We start from the raw sequence: 14,266 nt of genomic DNA on the forward strand, positions 1-14,266 counted from the left end.
GTCCTGTACGTTGGTCAGTCCGTCTCTAACTCCACCCACATGATGTCTACCCCCATCACCATCACCAGCCCCAGACTTTGAAGACACAGTGTGCCCAGACCTTGCCCCAGTCTCCCCACCTGATAGTCACTGTCTGAATCTTTCCCCACGGTAGGACTTTCTGAGCCCTAAAACAATGGAAAAGTGTGTGAAAATTAGGTCCAAGAGTTGACGTCAGAAGGTCAGCTCTGCCATGCCTGGAGCCCCACAGCATCTGTCCTGCCCTCTTCTCATCTCCCTTTGATGGGATGGACCTGAGATCTGCTCTGTGCATCCCTTACTCGAGATAATAGTGTGCCTACTATGTTCCCAGAGCTGAGTGCTGGTGCTGTGTCTTGGAAGATAAACAGAGGTCAGGAAGGCAGTCATAGCTGGGTCTAGGGTATTCCAGTCTTGTGGAGGCATAAAGTGGTTGGTCAGTGTGGTATGTCTAGGGACTGGAGAAATTTGGCAGACTTTTAAGGTCAAGATGCAGGAAGGGAAGTGGTGAAGCCCCATCCCCATCCCTCAGTTCCATCCCACCCCCATTGGCCACTCCCATCCTCCCAGGGGAGCAGAGCTGTGTTTAGTCAAGAAATGTTTACTGAGAGCAAATATCCTAGTTGAGCTAAGTTTCCTGCTTATTACTTAGTCCCTATGCTCCACCCACCCCCCCACCCCCACTCTTAGTCAGCAGTGTTGCCTTCCTTCCAGGAGGGTTGTAAAGGCCAAAGACTGAGTGGTGGGGTGTAGAGTTCTTAAAACAAAGCCAGGAGCCCAACCAGGGTGCAGAAGCCCACAGCTGTGCTGCTCTGCTTGTTGTTAGCATTCGTGTGTAAATGTTTGGTCTCGGTGATGCTGGTCCTGGTGATGATGATGATGTTAGTGGTGATAGTGGTGGTGGTAACGGGAGGGGCTGCAGAGGTTGCACACTCTGGCCCAACAAGATTTTTTTTTAGGCCATTTTTCTACAGGAGCTTGAAGCTTTGTGTTGCATTTCAAAACCAACTCATTCATTCTATCATTAACTCAGTTAGCAAACATTTTAGAGCACCTCATGTCTGGTGGGTATTGGCCGGCAACATCAGACAAGAAATAGGGCAGAATTTACAGCCTAGTGGGCCAGAGAAACCGAATGAGAAAGCCCCGCAGAGAGATAAGCCAGAGGATGCTGGGACCTGGGAACTCAGGGACCATTCCTCATGCCCTGGGGTAGGCTGGGCTGTGGCAGGGATGGCCTGCAGGAGACCCTGGTTGAGGCTATGCCTATAGGAAAAGGAGAGCTAGAGAAGAGAATGAGGGAGGGGCACTAGTGAGGGGTCAGAGGAGAGGAGGTGAAAAATGAAGGTGACAGGGTGGGTGCGTGTGTGAGTCAGTTTATTCTCTAGAGCAGGTGAGGTAGGGGTTTCAGAATATTTTCATGTCAAGGACATTTTTCATGCTTAGTCAGTGGACTGATTGCCTAGCATTTCAGGAAGGTCTAGGTCCTATCCCTAGCCCTGGATAAACTAGACACGGTGACACACACCTGTTATTCCAGCCCTTGGAGGTGAGCTAGGAGGATCAGGAGTTCAAGGTCATCCTTGGCTACATGATGAGCTTGAGGCCAGCTCTTCAAAAAAAAAAAAATAATTTTCATGTAGGTGACAGAAAATAAATTCCAATTCATCAGCTGCAGGAGAGAGGCTCCATTGGAAAAGCACCTGTTGTATAAACCCTGGGCCTGAGTTTGATCCTTAAAACCCACATACAAATTTTTGATATGGTGCTGGAGAGACGGATCAAGGTTAAGAGTATGCACTCCTGTTGCAGAGATCGTGAGTTCTGTTCCCAGCACCCATGCCTGGCAGCACACAGTTACCTGTAACTCTAGATCCAGGGATCTGTCGCCCTCTTCTGGCCTCGGTGGGCACCTGCACTCTCATGCACATACACAGACACACAAACACACAACGTTTCCACTATCCTGCTTACTCCTGGAACTGAGAAAACCGGGAGGTGCTTTACCAACACCACGTGTGGGGTTATCATTGGTGTTCTTAAAATCCAACGCACTAGGGAGAGAGACAGCGGTCAGGAACACACAGAGAATACAGCACGCCAGCACTTCCTACCGACCACCCGTGAATGATCATGACAAGTGGCTGGGAGCTGTTGAAGCCACACTTCTGCAGCGTTTCCGGGTGTTGAGGTCTGAGACGACAGCCCAGGCGATCGTTCTCATCTTTGAAGAGCAGGAATCTGGTCTCTGGCTTCTGTAATGGTTTGCTTGCTTCCGTAGCTCCAAAGCTTCTCCCAAAGGGCTCTGGGATACAAAGTCAGGATTATCGGTTATGCCTGGTGTGTGACCCATCGACGCTGGCCTAGGGCCACCCACAGGTGGTTCTGAGCTCCAGCTGGTGGTTACTGGAAGGTACGGGGAACCAGCATGAACTCCATCTTTGAAGAACCCAAGGATATTCACTGTGGGGTGGCCAGATGGTAGCGGGGAACTTGGGAATACCCCACATAAGTAAGGGACCCGACCCTCTATCTGGTAAACATCTAACAATGCACTAGGCCTGACTCCAAGACTTGAGGAATGTAGTAGGCCATCGGGAATGAGGTTTGCAGACAGTGAGCCTCACCCCAGATCACAATTCCGGGAAGAGACAAAGTCAGGATTTGAACTTAGGCGTGTCTCCAGGGCTGGGGAGACAGCAGAGAGAACATGCAACTACATGCTACCTTTCCAGGCTCACTCTCTTCATTCTCACTGTAGGCATAGCATGTAGCACAAACCCTGAAGGGGCTTTCTGTGGAGGAGCATGGTGGGTGGTAATGGATTGTCCTGGAATGCTAAGCCTGGAATGGAAGGGCGACTGGGGCTGGGTGTGTTTGGGATGGGCAGTGGTATCTTCCAGCTGAGAGAACAGCATGAAGAATGGCTCAGACGCATGAGAACTCATGACCAGAAGACACAGAGAGAAGCTGGCAGGGTAGAACATGGACGCCAAAGACCTTGGACTTTATCCAGTGGGGCTGGGAGGATAGCTACGTTGGTAATGTGCTTGCCTTGTAAGCATAAGGACCCGAGTTCAATCCTCAGCACCTGCACATAAAACCAGACACTGCAGTGGGTGCTTGGGATGCCAGCTTGTTTGTTCCAACTTCATTTCTGCTCCTGTGATAAAAGCCACTCGGGGAACAAAGGCTTATTTGGTTTATAATTCCAAGTTACAGTTCCAGGTGGGGAAGTCAAGACAGGAACTTGAAGCAGCTAGTCACATGACAATCAGAGAGTGAGTGAACATGTGCGTGCTTAGCACTCGGCCAGCTTCGTTTACTCGAATCCAGTCCAGGGCCCCAAACTGTCCACATCCAGGCTAGACCTTCTCACACTGATTAAGGTACTCAGGACAATTCCTCCCAGAAATGCCACAGGCCACCCTGACTGACCTAGAGAGTCCCTCACTGAAACTCTTCCCAGGTGACCTCTAGGTTGTGTCAAGGGGATAATTAAAATAAACCACTACACAGGTTGTCCTCTGACTTCCACAATATGCTGTGGTATGCTGTGGGGGTGTGCCCATGCTCACTAAGACAAGCATCCCTCCCCTACACACACACACACACACACACACACACACACACACACACACATACACATACACACACACACACACACGCACACATACACACACCATGCATATAACAAAAAAAGAAAAAATGGGGATTAAAATACTAGGGGTTGTTACAAAGATTAAATAAGCTTTTTATGTGCTTAGAACAGTGCCTAGCACAGACTTGACACCTAGGTAAGGGTGTATTGTGAAACCGAGCTCAGATTCAGCCCCAGAATCCGGCACTTTTCATCTATGAATCTTGTCTTTCTATGAAATTTGCCTTTGCTGGCCTCTCAGGGCCACTTCCTACTTGTATATATTGTCTCTGGATTTAGCTCTGAGAACATGTCCTAGCCCAGGTGCCCAGGACCTGCCAGCTGTGCAGGAGAAGATGGAAAAAACGTTTCCAGATAGAAAGCTCACGGAGAACCAAGCCAACCACTCTCCACTTCTGCCCTAGGATCCCTTTCCTGTGTGCGTGCTGACAGCGTTACAGGCATGTGTCTGGTCATCCCTTCCTCTTCTTAACTAGTATACAGTGGCCGCCTCTGATGCTCCAGGTCTGGTTGGGTCTGAGCTGGAGGCTGGCGGGAAAGCCGGCTTTGCATGTGGCTGCCCGAGGGCTGCAGAGAGGATGCCAAGAGGAGGGGTAGGGAGGGGGCCCAGAGAAGAGGCTGCAGTAGAGCCTCGGTTAAAGAGTTCCCAAACTCCTGTCCGTGAGAAATGGTACAAGCAATGGGACTCTGATGCCTAACATATCGAGATTTCGTGAAGGAGTACAAGTTGGAGGGGTGCTGGGGAGAGGGCTTAGTACTACTTAGTACTACAACTAAGGAATTAGAGGTGGATCCAGGAGAGGGCACGATATGGAGAAAAAACTTGACTTGAGCTACAAAAACAAAAACAAAAACAAAAACAAAAACAAACTGTAGCTGAAGAGACTGGTACAGACATAGTAATGGCAGTAAAGCAACCAAAAGAGGTTAAGAATTTTTTTATTAAGCCGGGCGGTGGTGGCACACGCCTTTAGTCCCAGCACTTGGGAGGCAGAGGCAGGTGGATTTCTGAGTTCGAGGCTAGCCTGGTCTACAGAGTGAGTTCCAGGACAGCCAGAGCTACACAGAGAAACCCTGTCTCGAAAAACCAAAAAAAAAAAAAAAAAAAAAAAGAATTTTTTTTATCATATTTTATTTATTTGTGTGTGTATGGATATGGATATGGATACACAAATGCTTTGGTATATGCATGGAGGTCAGAGGACAACTTTTGGGAGTTGTTTCTCTTTTTTCCACCACGTGGGTCCCAAGAATTGACCTCAGGTTATCAGGCTTGCCTGCAAGTGTCTTCACCCACTGAACTATCTCCTAATCCCTCGGACAGATTCTTAATAATAACATTGTAAAGCACAGATTGTGGGGCACTATTGGGCTGCTGGGAGGGGCCTCAGGTCATGCTCTAAGTAACATTTGTAATGTTCCCGTCCAGTCTTCCCGCCCTCCCTACAGATGTTTGTCCCACAGATTTTAAAAGGTGGGATTTATTTTAATTTTTATTTATGTGTATGTGTGTGCATCTGTCGATGGGTATGTGCACATAGGCAAGTGTCCACAGAATGCTCTGGGCATTCAGATCTCCTGGAGCTTGAGTTCCCGGCAGTTGTGAGGCACCAACATGGGTTTGGGGGAGCTAGATTCAAGTCTTTACAAGAGCACTGTGTGCCCTTAAGTGCGGAGCCATCACTCCAGCCTCTTTCTATAGCTCTCTTTGGACTTTCTGCTTTATACTCCTTTTCATCTGCCGTCATAGTTTTTCACAGCAATAGAAATTCTTCACAAACATGTTTTTAAAAGGTGACATGATTTATCTGTTTTATTTATGTTTAGTTTGTTGCCTGATTTTTTTTTTTATTGAGAACAATGCACTGATGGCCATCTTAATATTTAAATCTTTGCCAAAATCCATGTGATCTTTAGTACATATTCCTAATAGTAGTCTTGTAAGATCTCAGGAACCAGACTCTTTACATCTCTGTATAAATTCATACACAACTACATTGCTTTCAGCATATTTGTTTCCCCAGGACTAGGAACTGAACCTGGGGCCTCATATATGTTGGCAAGCACTCTGCTGCTAAGGTAGGTACATCCACAGCCCATGTTTTTCAACACTTTTTAAATGTGTGTGTGTGTGTTTGTGTGTGTATGTGTGTGTTGGTATGGGTGTGGGTGCACATGTGTGTGTGCCTATGTGTGTGCACACATGAAGTCAGAAGAGGGCATTAAATTCCATAGAGCTTGAGTTAAATACAGGTGGTTGTGAGTAGCCTGTTGTAAATGCTGGGAACCAAACTCGGGTCCCCTGCAAGAGCAGCAAATGCTCTTAATCATTAAGCCATCTCTTTAGCCTCTCTTGTCTTCTAAAGAGACAAAGACTCCAGTGATATGAAGCCAGATGATACTATGGTTTTGAGAGAGGTAATATTGCCTGAGATAAACAGTCAGATACTTCAGGAGAATCTGTTTTTCTGTTCTAGAAAATGAGATGGTGGGCCTGGAGTTGGCCCCTGTATGGCAGTAAGCTCCCGAGGATACCAAAACACTTTCTCCTTTAGTCAGGATTTTGGGTGGTATCCTTTGCAGTAATTTCTGCATCCCAAGCTAGCTCCTGGTTAGAAGATCCTTAGGAATTAATACAAGAATGAATCTCATCCTCTTCTCTTGGGCAAAGACATCATCAGGTGGGTGACCTCAGGCAACTGAGCTAGGCCATCTGGTCTAGGAGAAAGCCAGTTGAAGGTTTAGCTTGGCCTTGCTGCCTTCTGCCTACAATGCTGCCTGTGCAGGATGATTCTGCTCAGTTGAACGCACGTCAGGCGCTTGCCAGGTATGAGATAAAGTTAATGAAGCAAGTGCATGAGACGAAGGCCTTGGGCGCTAATGTGCCCCTGCAGAGCTGTTTGCAAAACATCTTCACGAATTCATTATTTAATTGCACTGTGTGTGTGTGTGTGTGTGTGTGTGTGTGTGTTCACTACACTCTTGCTCTATAAACATGTACTGCTGAAAATATTCCCAGCCCTGGCAGGAGTCCCCTGGAAGACCATAATTTCTCAATGTCCCTGAAAATTCTCCAACCACATCCTTTGCCCAGGCTGGAACATTCCCACAAAATAAATGTAACTGCCACTCTGTGGCTGCTGGCATCAAGCTAATGACTTAAAGTTGGGCCACGTTGACACTGGAAATTCTTATATGGGGTTGGTGGGGTAGCTTGCCTTGTGGGTCAAGTGCTTGCCTAGCATACCTAAAGTCCTTGGTTCATTCCCAGCATTGCATAAACCCAATGTGGTGGCACACATCTCTAATCCCAGCAATTGGAAGCTGGAAGCAGGAGGATTAGAAGTTCAAGGTCATCCTCAGATACATAGGGAGTTTGAGGCCAGCCTGGGGTACATGAGACCCTGTCTCAAAAGGGGAAATGACTGAAGAGATGATTTAGAGGCTATGAGTGCAAACTGCTGCTGGGCATGGTGGGATATGCCTTTAGTCCCAGCACTCAGAAGGCAGAGGCAAGTGGATCTCTGTGAGTCTAATGCCAGCCTGGTTTACAAAGAGAGTTCCAGGACTGCCACAGCTACATAACCCTATCTCAAAAATCAACAAACAAACAAACAAAAGATTACAAACTGCTCTTGCGGAAGACCTGAATTGGATTCCTAACATCCACTCCAGGTGACTTACAACCACCTATACATAACTTCAACTTCAGAGATCTGATGCCTCTGGCCACCTTGGGCAACTGTACTTGGATGCAACATACCTGTACAGAGACACCCATGTACACATAATTAAAAATAATAAAAATAAATCTTTGAAAAAGAACATAAATTGAGAGTCCTATTCTTTGACTTCTCCCTCCTTTTTCTTATCTTGCCCGTGGATAAAGGGGTTCATTAGGGGCTTTACTGTGTTCAGAGCTTATTGACACACCTTGGAACACAGTGCTAGAGAATGTCAGGAGCCAGTGCTCTGTAGCCAGATTCCTTGGCCTGAGTCCCAACTCTGCTGCTATGGTTCCGTGGCCTTAACCTCTCAGCCTCCCAGAGTAACAGAAGCACCCCAGTAGGATTAATGTAAGTCAGAGGTGCAAACACATTGCTCTCTAGGAATGTCCAACCTTTTGGCTTTTCTGGGTTGCACTGGTTGAAAACGAAAAATCATCTTGGGCCCCACAGGGATGTCCAGCCTGTGGTCTGTGGGTTTAGAGAGAGTACACGTGTTGTTGATCTTTTCTGACACTGGGGCATGAAGTTCACGTAGGAGACCTTACAGTTCAGTTACCTAGCCACAAAAATCCAGACCACCACCTCCCCACCACGAATCTCATAATGTTTTAAATAAGTTTACAGTTTTGTGTTGGGTGACATCCATAGCTTTGTGGAGCTCCAGGTTGGACACACCTGCTTGAAACTAAACAAAAGGAAAGATTTAAGTTTCCTCTTCCTTAGACCACTTGAGGTCCTGATCCTCTGCAGTGTCTAGGATTACACAGATGTGTGTGTGTGTGTGTGTGTGTGTGTGTGTGTGTGTGCCTCCACCACCCTATTGTAGGCAGTAGTGGGGAATGAATCCCAAGCCACTTAGTGAAAAGAAAGACTGGATTTGATCAGGGTCATTTATGTGAACTGACAAGGGACTTGGCTTACTTTTGGGGAGGGCACAGGAGCATCTAACCATTCCACTGGCCAAGCAGTTTACAGGAGACATAGAGAATTGTTCTGACTATTAACAAGCCAGCTTCCTGGAGTCCTGGTCTCAGGCAAGCTCTCTGGGAACTTTCTAGATAGAACTCTGGTGGGAATCCATGTATTGGGTGGAGGCAGATCTCCAAACTCAGCCATCCTTTCCAACTCTCCATGTTTCACATCGTAACCTCAGTACTGTGTTGTAGATTTTTAATTTTATTTTTTGTGTATAAGTGTCTTAGCTGCATGTATGGTTATGAGTACCAATTGAGTGCAGTGGCCGAGGATGTCAGACAAGTGTGGGATGTAAAACCATGCAAGGAAGTTTGGTAAGGTAGAGCAGGTGGAGACCCAGAGACTCGGTGGGCACACACCTGAGGCTTAGGTGCCTCCCAGCTCCCTGCCAGACTCCTGACTTGGAACACATGCCATGCTTCTCACATAAAAAGAAACATGTCCTGTGGTCACATAGGCTCAAAACAGAGGTCTCCATGCTAGGGGCCTGGAGGGCTTAGCCAATAAGCTTCTTTTCCCAGACATTCCTCTCTGCAAAAGGTATTTAATCTCAGGTCCACACTGAGAAGTGGGTATGGTATGGTATGCATCCATTTTCCGCCATGAGCAGCCAATATACTATTTAGAAGCATGGACTGTCTCTTTCATCAAGATCTGCCGTGGGGAGCCATGGCGAAGGTATTGACTACAGAGCTTTGTTCTCCTATAGAAAGTCTCTCTGCACTTCCAGCCATAGCTGCCACCAAGCTAAGGACAGTCACTGCTGGGACAAGCTGGAGCTTCCCCCACCCCCTATAGCCCCCCTTTCACCCCTGGCTAGACACTGTCCCCAGCCTGGACTCCAAATTTCTGTCTTGGCTCTTCTGAGACTCCCAGTGAAAACTAAATGTCCAAGAGTCTGAGAACCCCAAAGCCTTCATCACAGGCCCAGGGACCCCTAAAGCAGTTCCAGCTTCCCACATCTCTGTGTTTTCCCATCCCTGGAAGCCGTGTCTCCGTGTTTCCCTACCCAGCATCCGCCCCATTGGAAGTGTGGGATACTACCATATGGGTGCTGGGAATTGAACCCAGGTCCTCTGCAAGCAAGTGTTTTTAACCGCTGAGCCACCTCTCCAGTCGTGCCATGGTACTTTGAAACTAGATACAAAGGAATAATTTACACTTTGGAAATTGGTAAAGCTTAAATCTCAGATTTGAATTTAATTTCTTTTAGTATTTATTTGGTATGTGGGTGTATATGTGCAGCCATGGTGTGTGTCTGGTGGTCAGAGGACAATCTATGAGAACTGGTTCTCTCTTTTTTACATCATGGGTTTGAGGGCAGGGTTCAGGTCATCAGGCTGCACAGTGAGCACCTTTGCCACTAAGCTATCTCACAGGCCCCAGACTTGCACAAAACATGGAGAAGTATACTGGATTTAAAGGCTTCTGTTTTCAGCCCTGAAAAGCCCTCAGAGCTAAGGAACAGAAGGAAAGAGAAGATAAATTCTAACTAATACCTGAACAAATGGTTGTTTTATGTGAGGGTGCAGGATCTGATCCACCTACTGAACCTTACACAGCTGGTTACCCATGAAGAGAGAATCAGAATACGGGTTTCTGTCCAAGTGCAGCCTCCCTCCCTGTGGTCATGGGGGTAGTTGACCTTTGGTCAAGGGTTTGCCACCTGTGTGTCAGGATTTTCCTGTTTGCTTGTTTTATTCAATCATTTCCTGGCTCACCCTTCCCTCCATCTACCCATGTGTGTGCTCCCTGCTATCCCAAGGCAGAAATCTGCCTTTCTGCTAAACAGATCCTGGAGCAAGCTTACAGTTTTTTTGGGGGGGTGGGGGTGAGGGTGGGGTTGTCTTGTTCTACTTTTCTCATTTAAAATTGTATTGGTTGCATAAAAACTGAGTTAACAGAAGAAGATAGAATTAAAAAAAAAAAACCCTAGAAGCATATCATCCTAAACGATTGCCTTCTTGTTTCTCTGTGTTCTTGTTTTACATGCAGAAGTGAATATATTTTTTACATATATTAATATTTTTACATCTATACATAACTGTGTAGATGACCTTTTATTTTTTCATTCCACATAACAAAATAAACATTTCCCCATGTTTCAATGTCATTCATGTTCACATTTAAAGGGTGAAAATAATATTCCACCCAGAGGGTATTTGATCATGTGTGTATCCTCTTCCCTGTCACGAGCTAATCGATAGAACCCTGAGAGCTCGCTTTTATAAACTCAGCTTCACAGAGAACATTTCTTCTGGGAGAATTAGTCCCACTCAGATGGCTGACTGGTGTGGGCTTACTTGATTAACTGGCATTGCTGTTTTGATATGACGGCTCAGCATCTTACAGCTACCCCCTTCCCCAGGTGTCAGCTGTTCTTACCTCCAGCCCAGGGAACCCATGCAGAAACCAAGAGGTCTCATGAAAGGTGATGTCGAGGGCTGGGCATATGGCTCAGCCATTAAAGTACTTGCCATGCAAGCACAAGGACCTGCCACTGGGTTAGCACACTTGTAGAAAGCTGGGCTCAGTAGCACAAGCCTGGAACCCCGAGTAGGGGGAGATGAAGGCATGGGGGATACCTGAGGCTTGTTGACTGGCAAGTCTAGCTGACTCTGGAGGTCTCAGGCTTCGTGAGGCACCTTGTGTTTCTCGTTTGTTTTCTGTTGCTGTTGTGATAAACAGCATGATATAGAGCAACTTGGGGGAGGAAAGGGTTAATCTCATGTTATACTTGCAGGCCACAGTCCATCACTGAGGGGAGCCAGGACTGGAACTCAGAAACCACGGAAGGATGCTTTGCTGGTTCTCTCACTGACTGTCTGGCTTGTTCAGCTGGCTTTCTTACAGCCCAGTCCCACCTACCTAGGGATGCTGCAGCCCGTAGTGGGCTGGACTCTGTTGCATCCATCATCCATCAAGACAATCTTTTAGACATGCCACAGGCCAGTCTGACGGAGGCAATTCTTCGGTTGAGGTTCCCTCTTTGTGGGTGAGTTTAGGTTGTGTTAAATTGACAATAAAAGCTAACAAGCACGCCCTGCCTCAGAAAACAAGTGTACTGTAGAGTGACACAGGAGGATCCATGACCTCTGACCTCCACAGCATGTACACACCAGTGGAGTGCACCCCCCGTACATATGTATATGTGTGTATATACATTCGCAGACATGTACACACAGACACACATGCACGGTAAATAAAAATGGTGGCAGAGTGGGTAGGATGAAGGACACAGGGCTCAATATAAAATAAATATAAAATAACAAAGTTTAAAAATCAATATCCTTCTCTTATCTAAGCCCATAACACCTCGATAAGGAAGATGCTTTCTAAACTCAGAGAGGTTAAGTGTCTTGACCAAGGTCACACAGGAAACAGATGTACTGGGCATCAAGTTTGGCCAGTCTGACTTTGAATAAATTACATATATATATATACATATATATGTATATATGTATATATATACATACACACATATATACATATGTACCCATATATACACATATATACATATATATGTATATATATATGTGTATGTATATATATGTATATATATGTATGTATATATATGTATATATATATATGAGGAGGAAAACTTTATAAGTCATCCTAAGTCAGGCAAACCTCATATCAATCCCCAATAGAAAGAAAATCTTTCAATCGGTTCTTACTAAGAGTACAAACAGCCGGGTGTGGGGCCAATCACAGTCCTCGGGAGGCAGAGGCAGGCAGATCTCTGAGTTCGAGGCCAGCCTGGTCTACAGAGTAAGTTCCAGGACAGCCAGAGCTACACAAGGAAAATCTGTAGGAATATGCTTCTCAACTCATGAGAATTATATATATTTTTATTATTCATTATTATTGTGTGTATGTGGTGTGTGTGTCTGGGTGCCTATATGCATGTGTGCATGTGGAGGTCGGAGGAATGTTTGGGGTGAGGCAGTCTGGTCTCTCTCTCCACTGTAAGTTCCTGGCATTGAAGCCAGCTTCTCAGGCTTACATGACTCTTGCCCACTGAGCTGGATTGTCAGCCCAGCTCTCCCTGCATCCTGCTGTTCTGCGGCTGCTTCCTGAATGATCTGCGATCTGTGCAGACAGCACTTCCTCCTCACAGTGCTGGGAGGGAAGCGCCCCTATCGTTATGGTCTTCTTACACGGATTCTTAGGGAGGTTAAATAACTGGAAAGGGGGTTCAGAAGCAGGTTCAAAACCAAGCACAGTTCCCTGCGCACTCCAGTGGGAGCAGATGGTAGCTCCTTCAGAGTTCTGGAAGTGAAGTTGCCCTTAGGACAGACCCATACACCGGCTTGGCCAGGCCTGCAGGAAGCACTCTGAACATGAAGTCCACTACAGTTTTGATAACTGTGCTCCGGTGATAGGAAATGTGACCCCTGCATGGCAGGTGTAGTGACCTCATAGGGGACCAGCCCCCAGGAAGAAGCATTTTCAATAATTCAAATGCTGAGCTGTGTGTGTGTGTGTGTGTGTGTGTGTGTGTGTGTGAAACATTTTGTGGATTCTGGGGATTGAACTCAGGCCATCGGGTTTATGTGGCAGCCACTTTTCCCACTGAGCCATCTCCTCTCCCATCCCCACCTACACCCCACCCCTGACCCAATGTTTCACATATCCCAGGCTGGGCTCAAACTCACTATATACCCAAAAGGTCTTGCATTTCTCATCCCTCTGACTCCAGTCCCCTGGTGCTGGGATCACAGAGGTGTCTCACATGCAGTTTAAGCAGTGCTAGGACAGAACCAAGACCTCATGCAGACTTGGCAAACACTCTACCAACCAAGCCCAGCCCCAGCCTGAGCAGGTTCCTTTCTGAGTCCTGTATGTCTCTTATAGATAACCTGTCTTTGGGCACTCTAGAGCTTTTCTTTCCTATAGACCCACAGAAGGCAGTTGTTCCCATGTCTCTCTTGCATAGGAAGATCCCTCTTACACATGTCCCCAAGAGGCCTTTGACCTTGAGCAAGCTCTTTCACTTCTCATTTGGCCACTGCCTGCTCTGCAAACCACTGTATCACACTAAGGTCTCCTCGGTGGTGTAGTGAGGCATGCTAAGCTCCTCGATTCAGCCAGAGCAGGGTTCTGGCCCTGAAAATCAGCTGGGTCCTGATTCCACCTCTGAAAACCCAACAAGCCTGGAGATGATCCTAGGGGCATTTTGGTCTAACATGTATAAGAGCTAAGGCCACTACTGTCTTTTAGTGATGGCCTGAGTTCAATCCCCAGAATCCACAAAGTTGTTTCACACACACACACACACACACACACACACACACACACACACACGGCTTTTTCTTCGAGGTCTGAGTTAACCAGGCAAAAAGGGAAGTGAGACTCAGAACAGTAGTGTCCAGGGACAGCTGGCTGTGGTGTGCAGGTGTGCACTTCCAGAGCTGCAGCTGGCTGTGGTGTACAGGTGTGCCCTCCCAGAGCTACAGCTGGCTGTGGTGTGTAGGTGTGCCCTCCCTGAGCTGCAGCTGGCTGTGGTGTGGAGGTGTGCTCTCCCAGAGCTGCAGCTGGTTGTGGTATGCAAGTGTGCCCTCCCAGAGCTGCAGCTGCCTTGCATTCCAAAGATGAATACTTGTATCATAAGGATAGCATTGGGCATTAACTTGACTAAACATCTCCAAGCTTATGCTTTACAGCTGAAGTCACACAAGGATGGGCAGTGTCTGCTGAAGCATGAGGGATGTCCTCTTAGGAGTGGGGGCCTGGTGATGAACTGGGTCTGATCCATCCCTGGTCCTTGCTCCTTGCTAGGGCTTTCCTGTTGAAAGACCTGGGCTGAGAGTATTGACTGTGGTATGCTTCAAGACACAGACAACCCACCTCCATTACATTCTCTCTCTCTCTCTCTCTCTCT

At 47.0% G+C, this 14,266-nt stretch overlaps 1 protein-coding gene across 2 annotated transcripts in view; it reads right to left on the bottom strand.

Annotated features, from left to right (window-relative positions):
* The window catches only part of Lipc (lipase C, hepatic type), a 40,998-nt gene that overhangs the window by 21,484 nt on the left and 5,248 nt on the right, over nucleotides 1–14,266 (bottom strand). For both annotated transcript variants that reach the window (XM_031345396.1, XM_031345397.1), the window contains exon 2: nucleotides 2,133–2,323. In XM_031345396.1, coding sequence (XP_031201256.1) covers nucleotides 2,133–2,323 — 191 coding nt within the window. The remainder of the gene's footprint in view (nucleotides 1–2,132; nucleotides 2,324–14,266) is intronic.

Source organism: Mastomys coucha, unplaced genomic scaffold (genome assembly GCF_008632895.1).
Source record: "Mastomys coucha isolate ucsf_1 unplaced genomic scaffold, UCSF_Mcou_1 pScaffold23, whole genome shotgun sequence".
NCBI lineage: Eukaryota > Metazoa > Chordata > Mammalia > Rodentia > Muridae > Mastomys > Mastomys coucha.